The 14,377-nt window shown below is 37.4% G+C and overlaps 1 protein-coding gene across 4 annotated transcripts in view; it reads left to right on the top strand.

Moving 5' to 3' along the window:
* UEVLD (UEV and lactate/malate dehyrogenase domains) overlaps positions 1-14,377 on the top strand; it is a 45,818-nt gene that overhangs the window by 22,801 nt on the left and 8,640 nt on the right. For 3 of the 4 annotated variants that reach the window (XM_081798500.1, XM_081798499.1, XM_081798498.1), the window contains 2 exons: positions 9,590-9,760; positions 10,735-10,908. In XM_081798500.1, coding sequence (XP_081654626.1) covers positions 9,590-9,760; positions 10,735-10,908 — 345 coding nt within the window. Of the gene's footprint in view, positions 1-9,589; positions 9,761-10,734; positions 10,909-14,377 lie in introns of those variants that run through there. The other variant, XR_014138651.1, reaches the window with a different exon arrangement.

Raw genomic sequence — 14,377 nt, forward strand, 5'->3', positions numbered from 1 at the left:
CTCAGTTGGTTAAGCGACTGCCTTCGGCTCAGGTCATGATCCTGGAGTCCCGGGATCGAGTCCCGCATCGGGCTCCCTGCTCGGCGGGGAGTCTGCTTCTCCCTCTGACCCTCCTCCCTCTCATGCTCTCTGTCTCTCATTCTCTCTGTCTCAAATAAATAAATAAAATCTTTAAAAAAAAAAAATTAGCTATAGGTTTTAATAGCTATTTTGAAAAAGTCCAAGTGGAGCCAAAGCATAACTCTAGGATGGTCAGTTGTAGTCATCAGTGCCTGTCATGATGGAGCATTACTCAAATTTCCAAAACTATTGACCTTAATTTCCCAAAATTACTAATGTACTTCTCCATATTATGGAATATATTTATGAGATGTTCGTTAACATTATATTTAAAATTCTTCATGTAATAGTAATTAAATTCAGTGTTATCAGGAACATTATCAGGTTATAGCTAAAGTCAGGTCATAATATGTTATAGTTGTTTGGCTTTCCTTACTTAGGTCCCCTGTATTCCTTGACCATATTTTCCCCAAAAAAATCAAAATGGGGTCACAAACCTAAATGTACTAAGAACAATAGTGGGTGAGAAAAATTGAAATTATACCTGCAGGTTGTAAAAATTGGGTGTAATAGTTAAAGTAAGACTCTGGATCCCTGTAGGATACAATGAGTTCATTTTCCTTGTCTGGAAAGAGTACAGTATTTGCTTTAATGATCCTTCAGTAGGCCTCATATAGAGGATCCTTTGGGGAACTAGATATTCTTTTGTGCCTGTCATTTCCAAGTACTGAAATTCTTTAGGGACCTTTTAACTCTTCCAAATCACTTTAGGAGACTTTAGTATACGGACCCTAGAGGTTGTGAGGCCTTTTAGGACCTGAAGAAATTGTTTCTTCTTATGTAACTCATTAACCATCAATAACTATTGTTTCATATAATTGAAAGAATAGAATCCTTGGAGTAGATGTATAGTGTGTGGTGCTTGCCACCAAGTAGAGAATGTTGAATGAGTCCACACCATCTTGGGGCAACTTTCATGTTCCCCTTGTTAATTTGGTTATATGTTCCTGATAACACTGAATTTAATTACTATTACATGAAGAATTTTAAATACAATGTTAACGAACATCTCATAAATATATTCCATAATATGGAGAAGTGCCTTAGTAATTTTCGGAAATTAAGGTCAATAGTTTTGGAAATTTGAGTAATGCTCCATCATGACAGGCATTGATGACTACAATTGACCATCCTAGAGTTATGCTTTGGCTCCACTTGTACTTTTTCAAAATAGCTATTAAAACATTTGGCGGGGGGGAATGCCTGGGTGACTCAGTCAGTTAAGCGTCTGCCTTCAGTTCAGCTCATGATCCCAGGGTCCTGGGATGGAGCCCCGCATCGGGCTCCCTGCTCAGTGGGGAGCTCGCTTCTCCCTCTCTCTCTGCCTGCCACTCCCCCTGCTTGTGTTCTCTCTTTCTCTCTGTCAAATAAATAAATAAAATCTTAAAAAAAAAAAAAAGGGTAGTTGCTTCAGAAGTCATACTGGGGAAACTGGTTCTGCACTTGTTTTTTGAAGTTAATATTTGTATTCCTTTATTTTTATTTTGTGCTAAAATACATTTATTTTGTACACGTGGGTAGCTCAGTCAGTTAAGTGTCTGCCTTCAGCTCAGGTCATGATCCCAGGGTCCTGCCACTCCCCCTGCTTGCGCTCTCTTGCTCTCTCTCTCTGTCTCTGTCAATTAAATAAATAAAATCTTTAACCAAAAATAAAAAATATATATAACGTAAAATTTACCAATAGTGACATTTAGGTCATTCACAGTGTTTTGCAGCCATCACCACTATCTAGTTCCAGAACATTTCGTCACCCCAAAAGGAAACCATGTACACAATAAGCAATCACTCCCCATTTCCCCTCTCCTCATGTCCTGGCAACCACTAATCTGCCCTGTGGATTTGCCTGTTCTATATATGTCATATAAATGGAATCATACAATATGTGGCCTGTTACGTCTCGCTTTTACTTAGCATCATGTTTTCAAAGTTCATCCATATTGTAGCATGTATCAGTACATCATTCTTTTTATGGCTGAGTAATATTCCATGGTATGGATATACCACATTTTATTCATCTATCAGTCGATGGACCTTTGGGTTGTATCTTTTTGCTATTGTGAATAGTGCTGCTATGAACATTCATGTACAAGTTTTTGTTTGAAAAACTCTTTTCACTTCTTTTAGGTATATACTCAGAAGTGGAACTTCTGGCTCATATGGCAATTCTGTGTTTAAGTTATTGGTGAATTAATAGTGTGCTTTTGAAGATCTTTATTAACAGCACAAATGGATCTAAATAGCTCTACTTTTTTGAACAGCTTCATAATATTTCGTCATATGGATGTCTGTCTCCTCTTGGGAGACATTTAGGTTGTTTTTGTTTTTTTCTGCTTACAAATAATAGTGGAGAGAACATTGTTATACAAAAATTTTCATGTACTTCTCTAGCAAGATAAAGTAGAACTACTGAGTCAAAAGATACATGTTTTCAAAATTTATATTGTTAAATTGTTCCCAAAGAAGTTACACCAATTTATACTCTCACCAACAGTACATAAGTTTTCCTATCTGCTCTCTCTTGATTACTTTTATTCTTTTTTTTAATTACTTTTGTTCTATATTAAACATAGTTAATGGGATCATCATCCTATGACATTTTGATCATGGTTACTATGTTTATTATGTTATCATGTTTACTATTATGTTTATCTTTTATCCCTAAATAACAGTAATAGCACCTGACATTTTTCTAAGGAATCAGTAATATATGCTAGGTACTTTACATATATTCACTCACTGTTACTTTATTTTATAGATGGCTCAGAGAGATTGTGGCTTAGGACATGCAGTTAGTTAGAGGCTAAACTAGGATTTCAAACATAAGTTTGTTACCAGTTTCACATGATTCACTCCAGAAATAGTCTCTGCATATACAAGCATACATGTTTGTGTGTGGGGGTATATGCATGTGTGTGCATGGAGAAAAAAGTGTTCCATAGTTGTAAATTTAAAAATAGCATGTTGTTGAGCTATGGAGCAAAGCAAAATTTGCTCAATAGCCAGTGGTTCTTGAAACATGGCTTGTGGATTAATCACTTGTATTAGAATCACCTTAAAATTACAGATGCCTGGGGTTCATCCTATACCTATGAATCCTGAATTTCTAGGGGTGGAGCCTGGGAATCTACATTTTAGATAAGTAGCTCAGGTAATTCTTATACCCATTAAAGTCAGTATTCTAAAAATTGTAAATAGTGACATAATTGCAAATTGTGGAATCAGCACAGAGGAGTATGACCAGCATTTTATAAAAATGAACTAGAACAATAGAAAATATCAGAGTAACATTAAGGGTTTTTCTGTAATGTTTTTGGTTTTGTTTATAAACACATATGCATGTATTGTGTCTTGGGTTGCAATAGAAAATGTACTTCATGGCATGCCCATCTCATGGCATGGGTCGTGATCATAATTTTGAAATTCACTGTATTGAAGCTGAAAATCATTGATTTAAGCTCTTTTTTTAAAAACCTCTTTTCCCCCTCTACATTTACCCCAGATAAATACTCCTTCATTAGCCACAACATGCCCTTCATAGTTGAAACTCAAGTCACCTTCTCTGTAGGAAGTCTTCCAGAGTAACCCTTTTGCCAAATCACTCTTTACTCTTCATGATTTTAGTATTGGTATGTGAAATTTATGTTTTATCTTTTTTTTCTCTTATTGGGACCTTTTATTCTTAAGACAGTCCTCTCTAAAGAGAGAGATATGGCATAACATACTCAGTTCATGGCCTTAGTTTGCCACATATGGTAAATCTTAGAGTCTCAGTGTTGTTTATACAGTTCCAAAACCCAGATCACTGTGGCAGTAACCATTAAAGGCACTCACTTGAACTGAACAGTGGTTCCCCACCTTATCTTTTGATATGGGTGTTCTTGTTTAACATTTTTTTTAAAAGTCTACCTCTATTCACCAGACAAAAATATCCCTTCTAGTCATTGACTGAAATAATGCCTAAAGGGACATCATTCTTGGATGGTGCCCTCCCTCCCCCCACAACATAGGAAGGTTTTTAATAGCTATCATCTTTTTTTTTTTTTAAGATTTTATTTATTCATTTGACAGAGAGAGAACGAGAGAGGGAACACAAGCAGGGGGAGTGGGAGAGGAACAGGGGGAGTGGGAGAGGGAGAAGCAGGCTTCCCGCTGAGCAGGGAGCCCGATGCGGGACTCGATCCCAGGACCCTGGGATCATGACCTGAGCCGAAGGCAGCCACTTAACCGACTGAGCCACCCAGGCGCCCCAATAGCTATCATCTTAACACAATTTCTAAATTAAGGGTCATCATCATTTCTAGCATTTTGCGTCACAGTGAAGAATAATTTGAAAAGAACATATTTTTATGTAATTTTTATTATAATTGGAACAGCTTAGCACTATACCAGAGAAATGAAAATACTTGTACTGTCTCCAGGATATTCAGACTGATAATACTAGCTAGAATACTTCAGTGAGGTCTCCACAGCATTGGGACATTAATATTTCATTGCCTAATTTTCCAGTCATTTTGAGTAAAATAATTTAGCAGTGATTTAAAATGAATGTGTATTCCCTTTATCACAGCATCATCCTCATAATCTGAGAACAGTAATATATCAGAGCATGAATTATTATTTGCTGGGTCTTTTGACATGCTTGATATTGGATTGATATCCCCTAGTTTAACTATAAGTAGCCACTGGTCTAGGGCCTATGGTTTGGGAACCAGTGGCTTGGCAGGAAGAATGTAGTTTTTCTGGGCTACCTGTGCAGCTGGGATTAGAGGTATGAGGTTTGTATCCTGGATGTCCAGATGGTGATTGGCCCCTGACCCAGGAGGAAACTTATCACTATGCTAATAAGTAAGTGGTAAAGTTAGGATTCGGAACAGGCAATCTCATTCTGAAGCCGTCCATTCTAACCCTTGAGCCCTACTGTATTATATCTAAGGCAAGGCTTATATCTCTAAGCCCTGCTGTATTATATCTAATGTCATTCACTTTGTGTTCTTAGGGCCTGGTATAATTACCTGTAACATAACGGGAACCTTAGTAAAGGCTTATTGAACTAATTATTATTGAATGAACTTTTATTAGGATCATATCTTTACATAATCATGCTTAAAGTCCTTCCTAATTCTCTTTATAACTGTAAAATCTTTTTCCCCATATTAAATCACCAACTTTTTTTTAACTCTATTTTTTATTCAAGTATAATTAACATACAGTGTCATATTAATTTCAGGTGTACAATATAGTGGTTCAACATTTCTCAGTGCTCATCAACATAAGCTTACTCTTAGCTCCCTTCACCTATTTCACCCATGCCCCCACCCACCTCCCCTCTGGCAACCCTCTGTTGTCTATAGTTAAGAGTCTGGTTTTTTTTGTCTCTCTTCCCTTTTTTTTTTTTGTTCGTTTGTTTTGTTTCTTAAATTCCATATATGAGTGAGATCATATGGTATTTGTCTTTCTCTTACTTCACTTTGCATTATACTCTCTAGGTCCATCCATGTTGTTGCAAATGGCAAGATTTCATTCTTTTTTATGGCTGAGTAATATTCCACTGTAGGGAGGGAGGGAGGGAGGTAGATAGATACCACATCTTCCTTATCCATTTATTTATTGATGGACACGAGTTGCTTCTATATCTTGGCTTTCGTAAATAATTCTGCAATAAATATGGGGTGAATAGATCTTTTTTAATTAGTGTTTTCTTTTTCTTTGGGTAAATATCTAGTAGTGGAATTACTAGATCATATGGTGAGCTTATTGTTAATTTTTTTGAGGAACCTCCATACTGTTTTCCACAGTGGCTGCACCAGTTCGCATTCCCACCAACAGTGCACAAGGGTTCTTTTTCTCCACATCCTTGCCAGCACTTGTTATTTCTCATCTTTTTTATTTTAGCCATTCTGACAGGTGTAAAGTAATATCTCATTGTGGTTTTAATTTGCATTTACCTGATGATTAGTGATGTTGAGCATCTTTTCATTTGTCTCTTGGCCATCTTTATGTCTTCTTTGGAAAAATGTCTGTTCACATCCTCTGCCCATTTTTAATTTGATTGGTTTTTTGGTGTTGACTTGCATAAGTTCTTTATATATTTTGGAAAATAACCCTTTATCAGATATATCACTTACAAATATCTTCTCCCATTCAGTAGGTTGCCTTTTTGCTTTGTTGATGGTTTTCTTTGCTGTGCGAAAACTTTTTATTTTGGTGTAGTCTCAATAGCTTAATTTTGCTTTTGTTTCCCCTGCCAGAGATAACATATCTAGAAAAATGTTTCCATGGCCGATGTCAAAGAAATTACTGTTTATGTTCTAGGAATTTTATGGTTTAATATCTTCGCATTTAGGTCTTTAATCCATTTCGAGTTTATTTTTGTGTATGGTATAAGAAAAAGGGCCAGTTTCATTCTTTTGCATGTAGCTGTCCAGTTTTCCCAACACCATTTGTTGAAGAGACTGTCTTTTTCCCATTGTATATTCTTGCCCCTTTGTCATAGACTAATTGACCATAAAAGCATGGGTTGATTTCTAGACTCTCTTCTGTTCCATTGATCTATATGTCTACTTTTGTGTCAGTGCCATACTGTTTTGATTACTACAGCTTTGTAGTATATCTTGAAATCTGGGTTTGTGATACCTCCCAGCTTTGTTCTTCTTTTTCAAGATTGCTTTGGCTATTTGGGGTCTTTTGTAAAATCATCAACTTCTAAGGAAGACCTGAGAAGGAAGAGTCCAAGGAAAATATTCTGAGTGCAAAGAATTTAGTTGCCTTGAGACAGTATTTACCAAACCTAGTTGTGCCTGAGAATCACATGGGGAGTGGCATTCCTGAGTGATATTTCCCTTTATGTATTTAAATAAATCTTCAGAACATGGGATAATCTGTAATTTTATTACACTTCCCAAGTTATTCCTGAGTACCCGGCCTAGCATTTAAGAACTGCTGCAGGGGATTGATAGGAACGGAAGACTCTCTGCTTAGTCAGAAGCAGCTTGAAGCTAGATGGAAAGATATTTATATTACTGTTTACATCTTGCATGTGTATCTTTCCATCTAACTTCAAGCTGCTTCTGACTATAATGACTGTAATTCACGACAACAAGAGAGTAATGAGGCAATATATGATTAATTGCAAGAGAATGGTATAGACAGTGAGCACTCTTGTTGGAGTTGAGTGGAGGGAGATACTACTTTCAGCTAAGTAGGATTGAGGTATGTGCTGGATCTACCAGGATAAGGGAGATTTGGATTGCCATGGGGAGGAGGGTGGGGATGGGGAATGTAGCTCTTGCTAAGTGACTAGATCTTGGAGATGGACAGATGAGCAAGACACAAACAATCCCTGCTTTCGCAGAGCTCATAACATGCTTAATATAGTAGACAGTTGAATAGATATCTATCTAACATGGTGAGAACAGTGAGAAACATTCAAGATAGAAAGAATTTGAGTAAAGCCCATATCAGGAAAGTGAGAGAAATATGTTGGGGTAGAACAGGGACCAATTCAACCTGAGCCAAAGGTTTATATAAGGGAGTGTAAGAAATACTACCTTCTAGGCTCAAAGGAAGAGAGTAAAAGGCTTGGGAGCTTGGGAAATCTTACGGAGTAGGAAGCCTTTCTCGTACTTTTGAAATCATATCAGACAGCTTCTATTCTATTTACTCATGAGGCAACCTTGAGGGCGAGAGCACTTGTAGCATTCAAAGTAGAGAAAGGGGGTAAGAAATGAAATGATCCTGGCAAGATAGGTTGGGATCAAATTGTAAGGTCATGAATTATTCACTGATATTTGGTGATATGGACAAGTCACCTAATCTCTCTAAATATCATTTTCCTCATCTTTTTCTTTTTAAGATTTTTTATTTATTTATTTGACAGAGAGAGAGAGAGAGTGAGAGAGGGAACACAAGCAGGGGGACTGGGAGAGGGAGAAGCAGGCTTCCCAAGGAGCAGAGAGCCCGATGCGGGCTTGATCCCAGCACCCTGGGATCATGACCTGAGCCAAAGGCAGACACTTAACTGACTGAGCCACCCAGGAGCCCCATTTTCCTCATCTTTATGAGGGTTTTGGACTCCATTTCTAAATATAACATAGTACTTAAGAGTACTCTGCAGCCAGGCTTGAATTCTGGCTCCATGCTTCCTAGCTCTATGACTGAGCAAGTTACTTAACTTCTCCATGCCTCAGATTCCTCATCTGTAAAATGGGGGATGACATGACCCCATAGTGTGCTGTAGATTAGATTAAATGAGTAACTATATGGAAAGCTCTTAGAGTAGTACTTGGCATATAGAAGTGGTCTGGAAGTGTTAACTCTACACCTTCCAATTCTTCAGGTTTTGACTCATTACCAGGTATCCAATCTGAACACTAGAACACAGGAATTATTTAAGAGGACTCACGAAAAACCGTAATTAAAATCCAGGACCTGCTATCCCCACAGCTGTGTCAAAATACGAGCTAAACTTGGAAAGGACACACCGCACAGGTGTTTCCTTCTGAAACTTGTTTAGAGAGGGCCTTAGAGGCTTCATTAAGAGTATAAAGCCCGGAATCTACTCATTGTCTCCTTGGGATGCTAATATTACTTTATAAATGTTGACTGGACTACTGCCATCTATTGTGTTGTTTTTCTGTTGTCTGTGCTGCTGATGAAGTCTGGCCACCGTTTTGACATGCACTTAACTATAAAACACATCGTGTACTAGAGAGTAATGAGTTGCAAAACAGCAAATGTGTACTTCAGGATCAGAAGAGTAAACTCCAGAGAACAGCGTTTCCTAAGTCATAACAGTTGCTTACCTGTAGGTCCCATGGAAAGAAGAACCTAAAACCAAGAATACTGGGCTTCAGTATAAGGAAAAGCCTGTAAAAAAAAAAAATGAGCCAAGACATTTTATATTGATTTAAAGATTTTCCAACCATTTTTTTTTCTTCTCTGGAGAAGAATCCTTAGTAAGTAAAAGAGATACAAGCAGAGCTGCTCTGCTGGGAGAGGTCAAAGTAAAGAGCGTGGAGCTATGCCTACCAGCTTTCTTTCCACTTATTCCCAGTCCTTCCATGTGGCCCCTGAGTCACTGTCAAGGAACTCTAGGACTCCTAAACTCACAGTTTAAAAATCAGTGATGCAATTGATTATAAGTTCATTTTTCCAATAGCATATTACCTATTTTTCCTAGGAAAGTTGTGCATTAGAGAAAAAGTGAAGTCCTTGTTTATGGGTTCCGGGTCCTGTACTTCATTTTCTTTATCTTTATTGCTCTCTTCCCCCCACCTCGGGATACACTCTTGCTCTTTATCATCTTTCTGGAAGCAAACCTCAGCCCTTTGTACTTCTGTGGATATAGGATTGATCTGGAGGCAAATATGCCTGAAAGCTCTCCACTTACAGAAAATAAAAAGAAAAACAAGAGCAAGAACTTGATTAAAACCTAGACCTCAAGCTCAGACTGTTTCTTTTTATTCATTAGATTTGTCTGCCTCTGCTCATTCCAAGGTGGTGATCTTCACGGTCAACTCTTTGGGTAGTTCTCAGTCCTACCTGGATGTGGTACAAAGCAATGTGGATATGTTCAGAGCCCTTGTCCCAGCTCTGGGACATTATAGTCAACATGGTGTCCTGCTCGTTGCATCTCAACCAGGTAAAAGGTTTTATTTTAAATTAATCTGACAGTCCAGAGCATCAGTAGAATTGCCATTGCTGATAAAAGTCATAAAACTAGATTATAAAGGAACAGCTAGGCTATCCAAATTGCTCTTATACTGAACAATACAGTACCTCCATATCCTGTCAGCCAGCCACTTCTTAGGACTGGCATGAATTAGAAGGTTACAACTTACAGTTTTTTATGTCATATCACTATCATTCTGTTCCAGGTTTTTAGCCATGTCTCCTTCAGTGAGAAAATAGTTGAACACCCAAGAGAAAAATACAATGGCTTATGTGAAAGATCTTCTGTTAGCTCTAAAGTATCATAAAATATTAGTGAGCATGCCAGTATGTGTTGTTGACTTTTCATATATTGCAAATTGTTTTTGGAACTGTTTTACTTAAAAAAGAAGTATTTTCAAGGAATTGGGTGGTACTGGACTCAAATTGGTGAACAGAGTTTCTTCATGTTCCCAGTGCAAGGGTATGCATTTTACATGTTTTCCTATAGTAATTGGTTGAGGGACACTGGTCTCTTTAATTCCTGACATCCCATTGGCATGGCAGAAAAAAGTAGTTGTTTTTGTTTGTAATGTTGTACTGCATAGTGGTGGTATGTGGTCATTATTTTAATTTAAAGCTAGAAATTCATCTAAAGATATAAAAGAGCTTGACCAATGAAAAACAATTATTTTCTGGTTTTCTGTTCCCAGTTAACTAGGAAAATATCTATTTTACACTCTTAATTTATATTTAACAACACAGTTATGTAAAATCATGCTGAAGCCTGGCTAGTGTTTTTAATATATATTAAAAATACAGTTTGCCTCATAGTGCATTTAGAACCTAGGGAGAATATATAGAAGCTCTACTATACTTATTAACGTAATAAGTTTTTGTTTATGAACTAGGCTAGAAGTGTATTTTTAAAAATCTTTGTATTTTCACCTTGTGTGCGATATTCAGTGGAAATCATGACATATGTAACATGGAAACTGAGTGCATTTCCTGTAAATCGAGTGATCGGAATTGGATGTAATCTGGATTCACAGAGATTACAATATATTATTACAAATGTCTTGAAGGCACAGACGTCAGGAAAACAAGTATGGGTTATTGGTGAGCAGGGAGAAGACAAAGGTAAGAAGTACTTTTTTATTGTGAAGAGACTCTTCAAGTGTGGCATTCTCGTTTATTTACTTTTCCGTAAGTTTAAGACTAGGCAAGAGCCCTTAGTTTTATATTTTTTAATTGAATTTCAGAGTCCAGGATTAACTTGAAAGTTTAATTCTCTAGAGAGCCACGTTTAAATAAACCTTAACACATATACAGAACTCTTTCCTTTCCTCTCCCCACACTTCAGTCTTGCTTGCCTTTCCTAGGTTCAGACTGTCTCCCTAGGGCCATACCTCCTGTCTGTTTCTCACCTTTTTTAAACACAATTTTCACTCTTTGTTTATCCTTATGACCTCTTTCACCAGCCCACTTGCTCTCTTCCTACCACAGAAAGCATTTAGTTACCCAGACTGGAAAGCCCCTTTTCCTATCCGAAAAGAATACTTTCCCTATCCAACTTGAGAATCTCTTCCTTTACTCCTTTACTGTTTCCCTCATGTTTTAAAGTCAAGTTGGTCAGGTGACAGAAGTTCTGTGTTTGTCCTCATTTTGTATGTAAGTACCTACTCTTTCCTCACTACTGCGTAAGTGTTCGTATGATCTAAAAGAGGCATGGGGCACCTGGGTGGCTCAGTTAGTTCTGGCTCGGGGTGGTCTCAGGGTCGTGAGATTGAGCCCCAAATTGGGGCTCAGTGGGGAATCTGCTTGAGATTCTTTCTGTCCCTCTGCCCCTCCCCACCCCCAGACTCTCTCTCTCTCTCTCAAAATAAATCTTTTAAAAAATAAAAGAGGCATAGAGCATGGTCTCTTCCTTTATCAGACTTAAAAATCATTTTAGAGCAAGAAGGAAAGTATTTATGTGATATTTTAGCTAATTGTGAAAGTATAGGGAACTATTTGATAAAGTGCCAGAATGAGTATTATAGACTTACAGTGCTTAGCTTATGAGTGAGCATTTAACATAAGTAGAAATGACTGGAGAAAATTCTATATAAGACATCATTGAACTGGACTTTGGAAGAATGAATAGGATTTGAATAGAGAAAAGAGTGGGAAAGATACTCCAGAAATGGGAAATCAGAAGCAGGCAAAGGCACATATTAACAGTGGTTGTATCTGTGTTAAAGGAAACTTTTAAAAATGTGTATTTGTCAGTATTTCCTAATTTTGTCACTATGGATATTTAGTATTTGTATAATTTTTAAGAAATTTTTAATAAAATATAGCAGTATTTAAATCTGTGTAAATTGGTACTGGCTACCTAGAAAATTCAATGCTAGCAAGAGCCAGGCTGTAGAATAAACCCTTACAAAACCTGATTTTGTGATTGAGCAGGATGACTTTTCAGGCTCAAAATGCTCCCTACACTAGACGCTGATCAAGAGGACCCTGGAAAAGGGTAGCAAACAAGAACTTGGAGCATATGTATTGGAGTAATGCACGTCTAGGGTTGCAAACACACCTTAGACCCCATATTTTACTCACTAGTACTGTTTGAGTTCTGGTCCACGTTGATCTCTTGCTTCTCTGATTCTTGCAGCTCTCCTAATTAGTTTGCTGTTTCCCCTCTTGTCTACCCTGTAAATGATGCCAAATAAATAATGATGTTAGCCAGAACTTTACTATGTGCTTTCCTGTATGAATCCAATCTTCCTAAATCACGTTACTCTTTTCAAAAACCTTCACTGACTTCCTCTGACCAAACTATTAAATTCCTTTTCTTGGCATTCAAGAAATCCCAAAATAAAGCCCTAATCTTCCTTCCCTATTATAATTAAGGAGGTAGTAATGTTATTTGAGAGTTAGAAGGGACACAGGGGATCAGTTACATTTTGTTGTAGGGAGCCAGCAATGGATACAGAGATGGTAAGAGTGATCTGCCTAAGAACCTATAGTTTTTAGGGTCAATGAAGGACTAAAACCCAGGTCTTGTACCTCCCAGCCCTACCCAACAGCTTTGCTTCAGCCACAGGGAACTTTGCCCTTCTCCTTCTCTCTCAACATACTCAAATCTCATCCTTTGAGGTCTAGGTCAGGCCCTCCTTACTTACACCGTGAAGCTTTTCCTGATCACATCACTCCACAGTGATTCCTTCACCCCTTTGAGCTAAAAGCTATTGCTAACTATATGGTAGTTAACCATATAACCAGGAAACATGATGCTTATTCTTTTGTTAAACTGCTGTTTATTCTGGCCCAACTTGAATATTTTGTTTGTATACCTTCTCCTTATTGAAAGTGTAAATTATTAAGCTGTTGTCTTAGTTGAAAGTCATACATTCACATTGCAAAAAGTTAAATAGTACAAAAAGGTATGTGCAGTAAAAAATAAGTCTCCTTTCTATGCCAGATCCCCAGTTTTTCTCCCTAGATTCCATCACAGTTACCAGTCTCTTGTGTAACCTTGTGGCAATGTTCTGTGCATAGATAAGCACATATATGAAATATTTCCTAGGTGGCCAGTACATACATCATTCTGCACCTTGCCCTTTTGCTTACTGATATGACATGGAAATGATTGCATAATAACATATATAGATCTCACTCATCCTTTTAAACTACTGGATATGTCAACATTTATTTAACCAGCCCCCCTAATAAGTTACAATTTTTGAATGAATAAAAACATTTCACAATATGGTCATATTAATATCTCAAATTGTAAAGAGAAAATAAAGGATAGTGAAATTGATAAATAAGCCCAGGCACTGTGCTGACTGCTCTTGGAGATATATAGTTGTGTAAGAACCTGACCATGTCTTCAGGAAGCTTAGATCTAACACAGAAAATGACTATAATGGAAGGCAGCACTGACTTGCTCTGAGAGAGGTCCACTGGAAGTAGGCTAAAAACACAAGGAAAGAATATGGCAATTTTGCCTTGAGCTCTCACATGGGAACTAGAAATAGAGGGATGTAGGTACATGTGAATTGGAATCACTTAAATATAATATTATGTACTATTTGACTTATATAAAAGAATACATAAAATGTATAACGTATATTTTGAAGCATAATAGTAGAACAAACATTCATGAATCTACAGTCAATTAAGAACATTACCAATACCACTGAAGCTACTGATGTTCTCCCCAACCCATGTCCCTGTGTTCCATCTAGACACCACCATCAGATCGCTTTTTATCCTGTCTTGTACTTTGTTTCAGAGATAGTTATATCCATGATAGGTCTAACTTACCTTGGCCCTGAAGCCAGAAATGGACAGAGGCTCCCTCTGCTGGTTACGTGTGTAAACATCAACTGGTTATATTTTTGCATAAGTGACGTCCCTGCAGTAACAGCAATTAAAATTACTTTTCATTGAAAGCCTACTATGTGTATTAAATGTGTTGCATATCTCATTTAAAATTTACAAACACCCTCTGAAGGGGATGGTGGTTTTCCAAATTAAAAGATGAGGAAGCTTAAGACTCCATGAGGTTAAGTAATTTGCCCAAGATTACATACTAGGAAGATTTGAACCCTGCTCTCAC

Source organism: Leptonychotes weddellii, chromosome 11 (genome assembly GCF_054177405.1).
Source record: "Leptonychotes weddellii isolate Sample4059 chromosome 11, ASM5417740v2, whole genome shotgun sequence".
Lineage (NCBI taxonomy): Eukaryota > Metazoa > Chordata > Mammalia > Carnivora > Phocidae > Leptonychotes > Leptonychotes weddellii.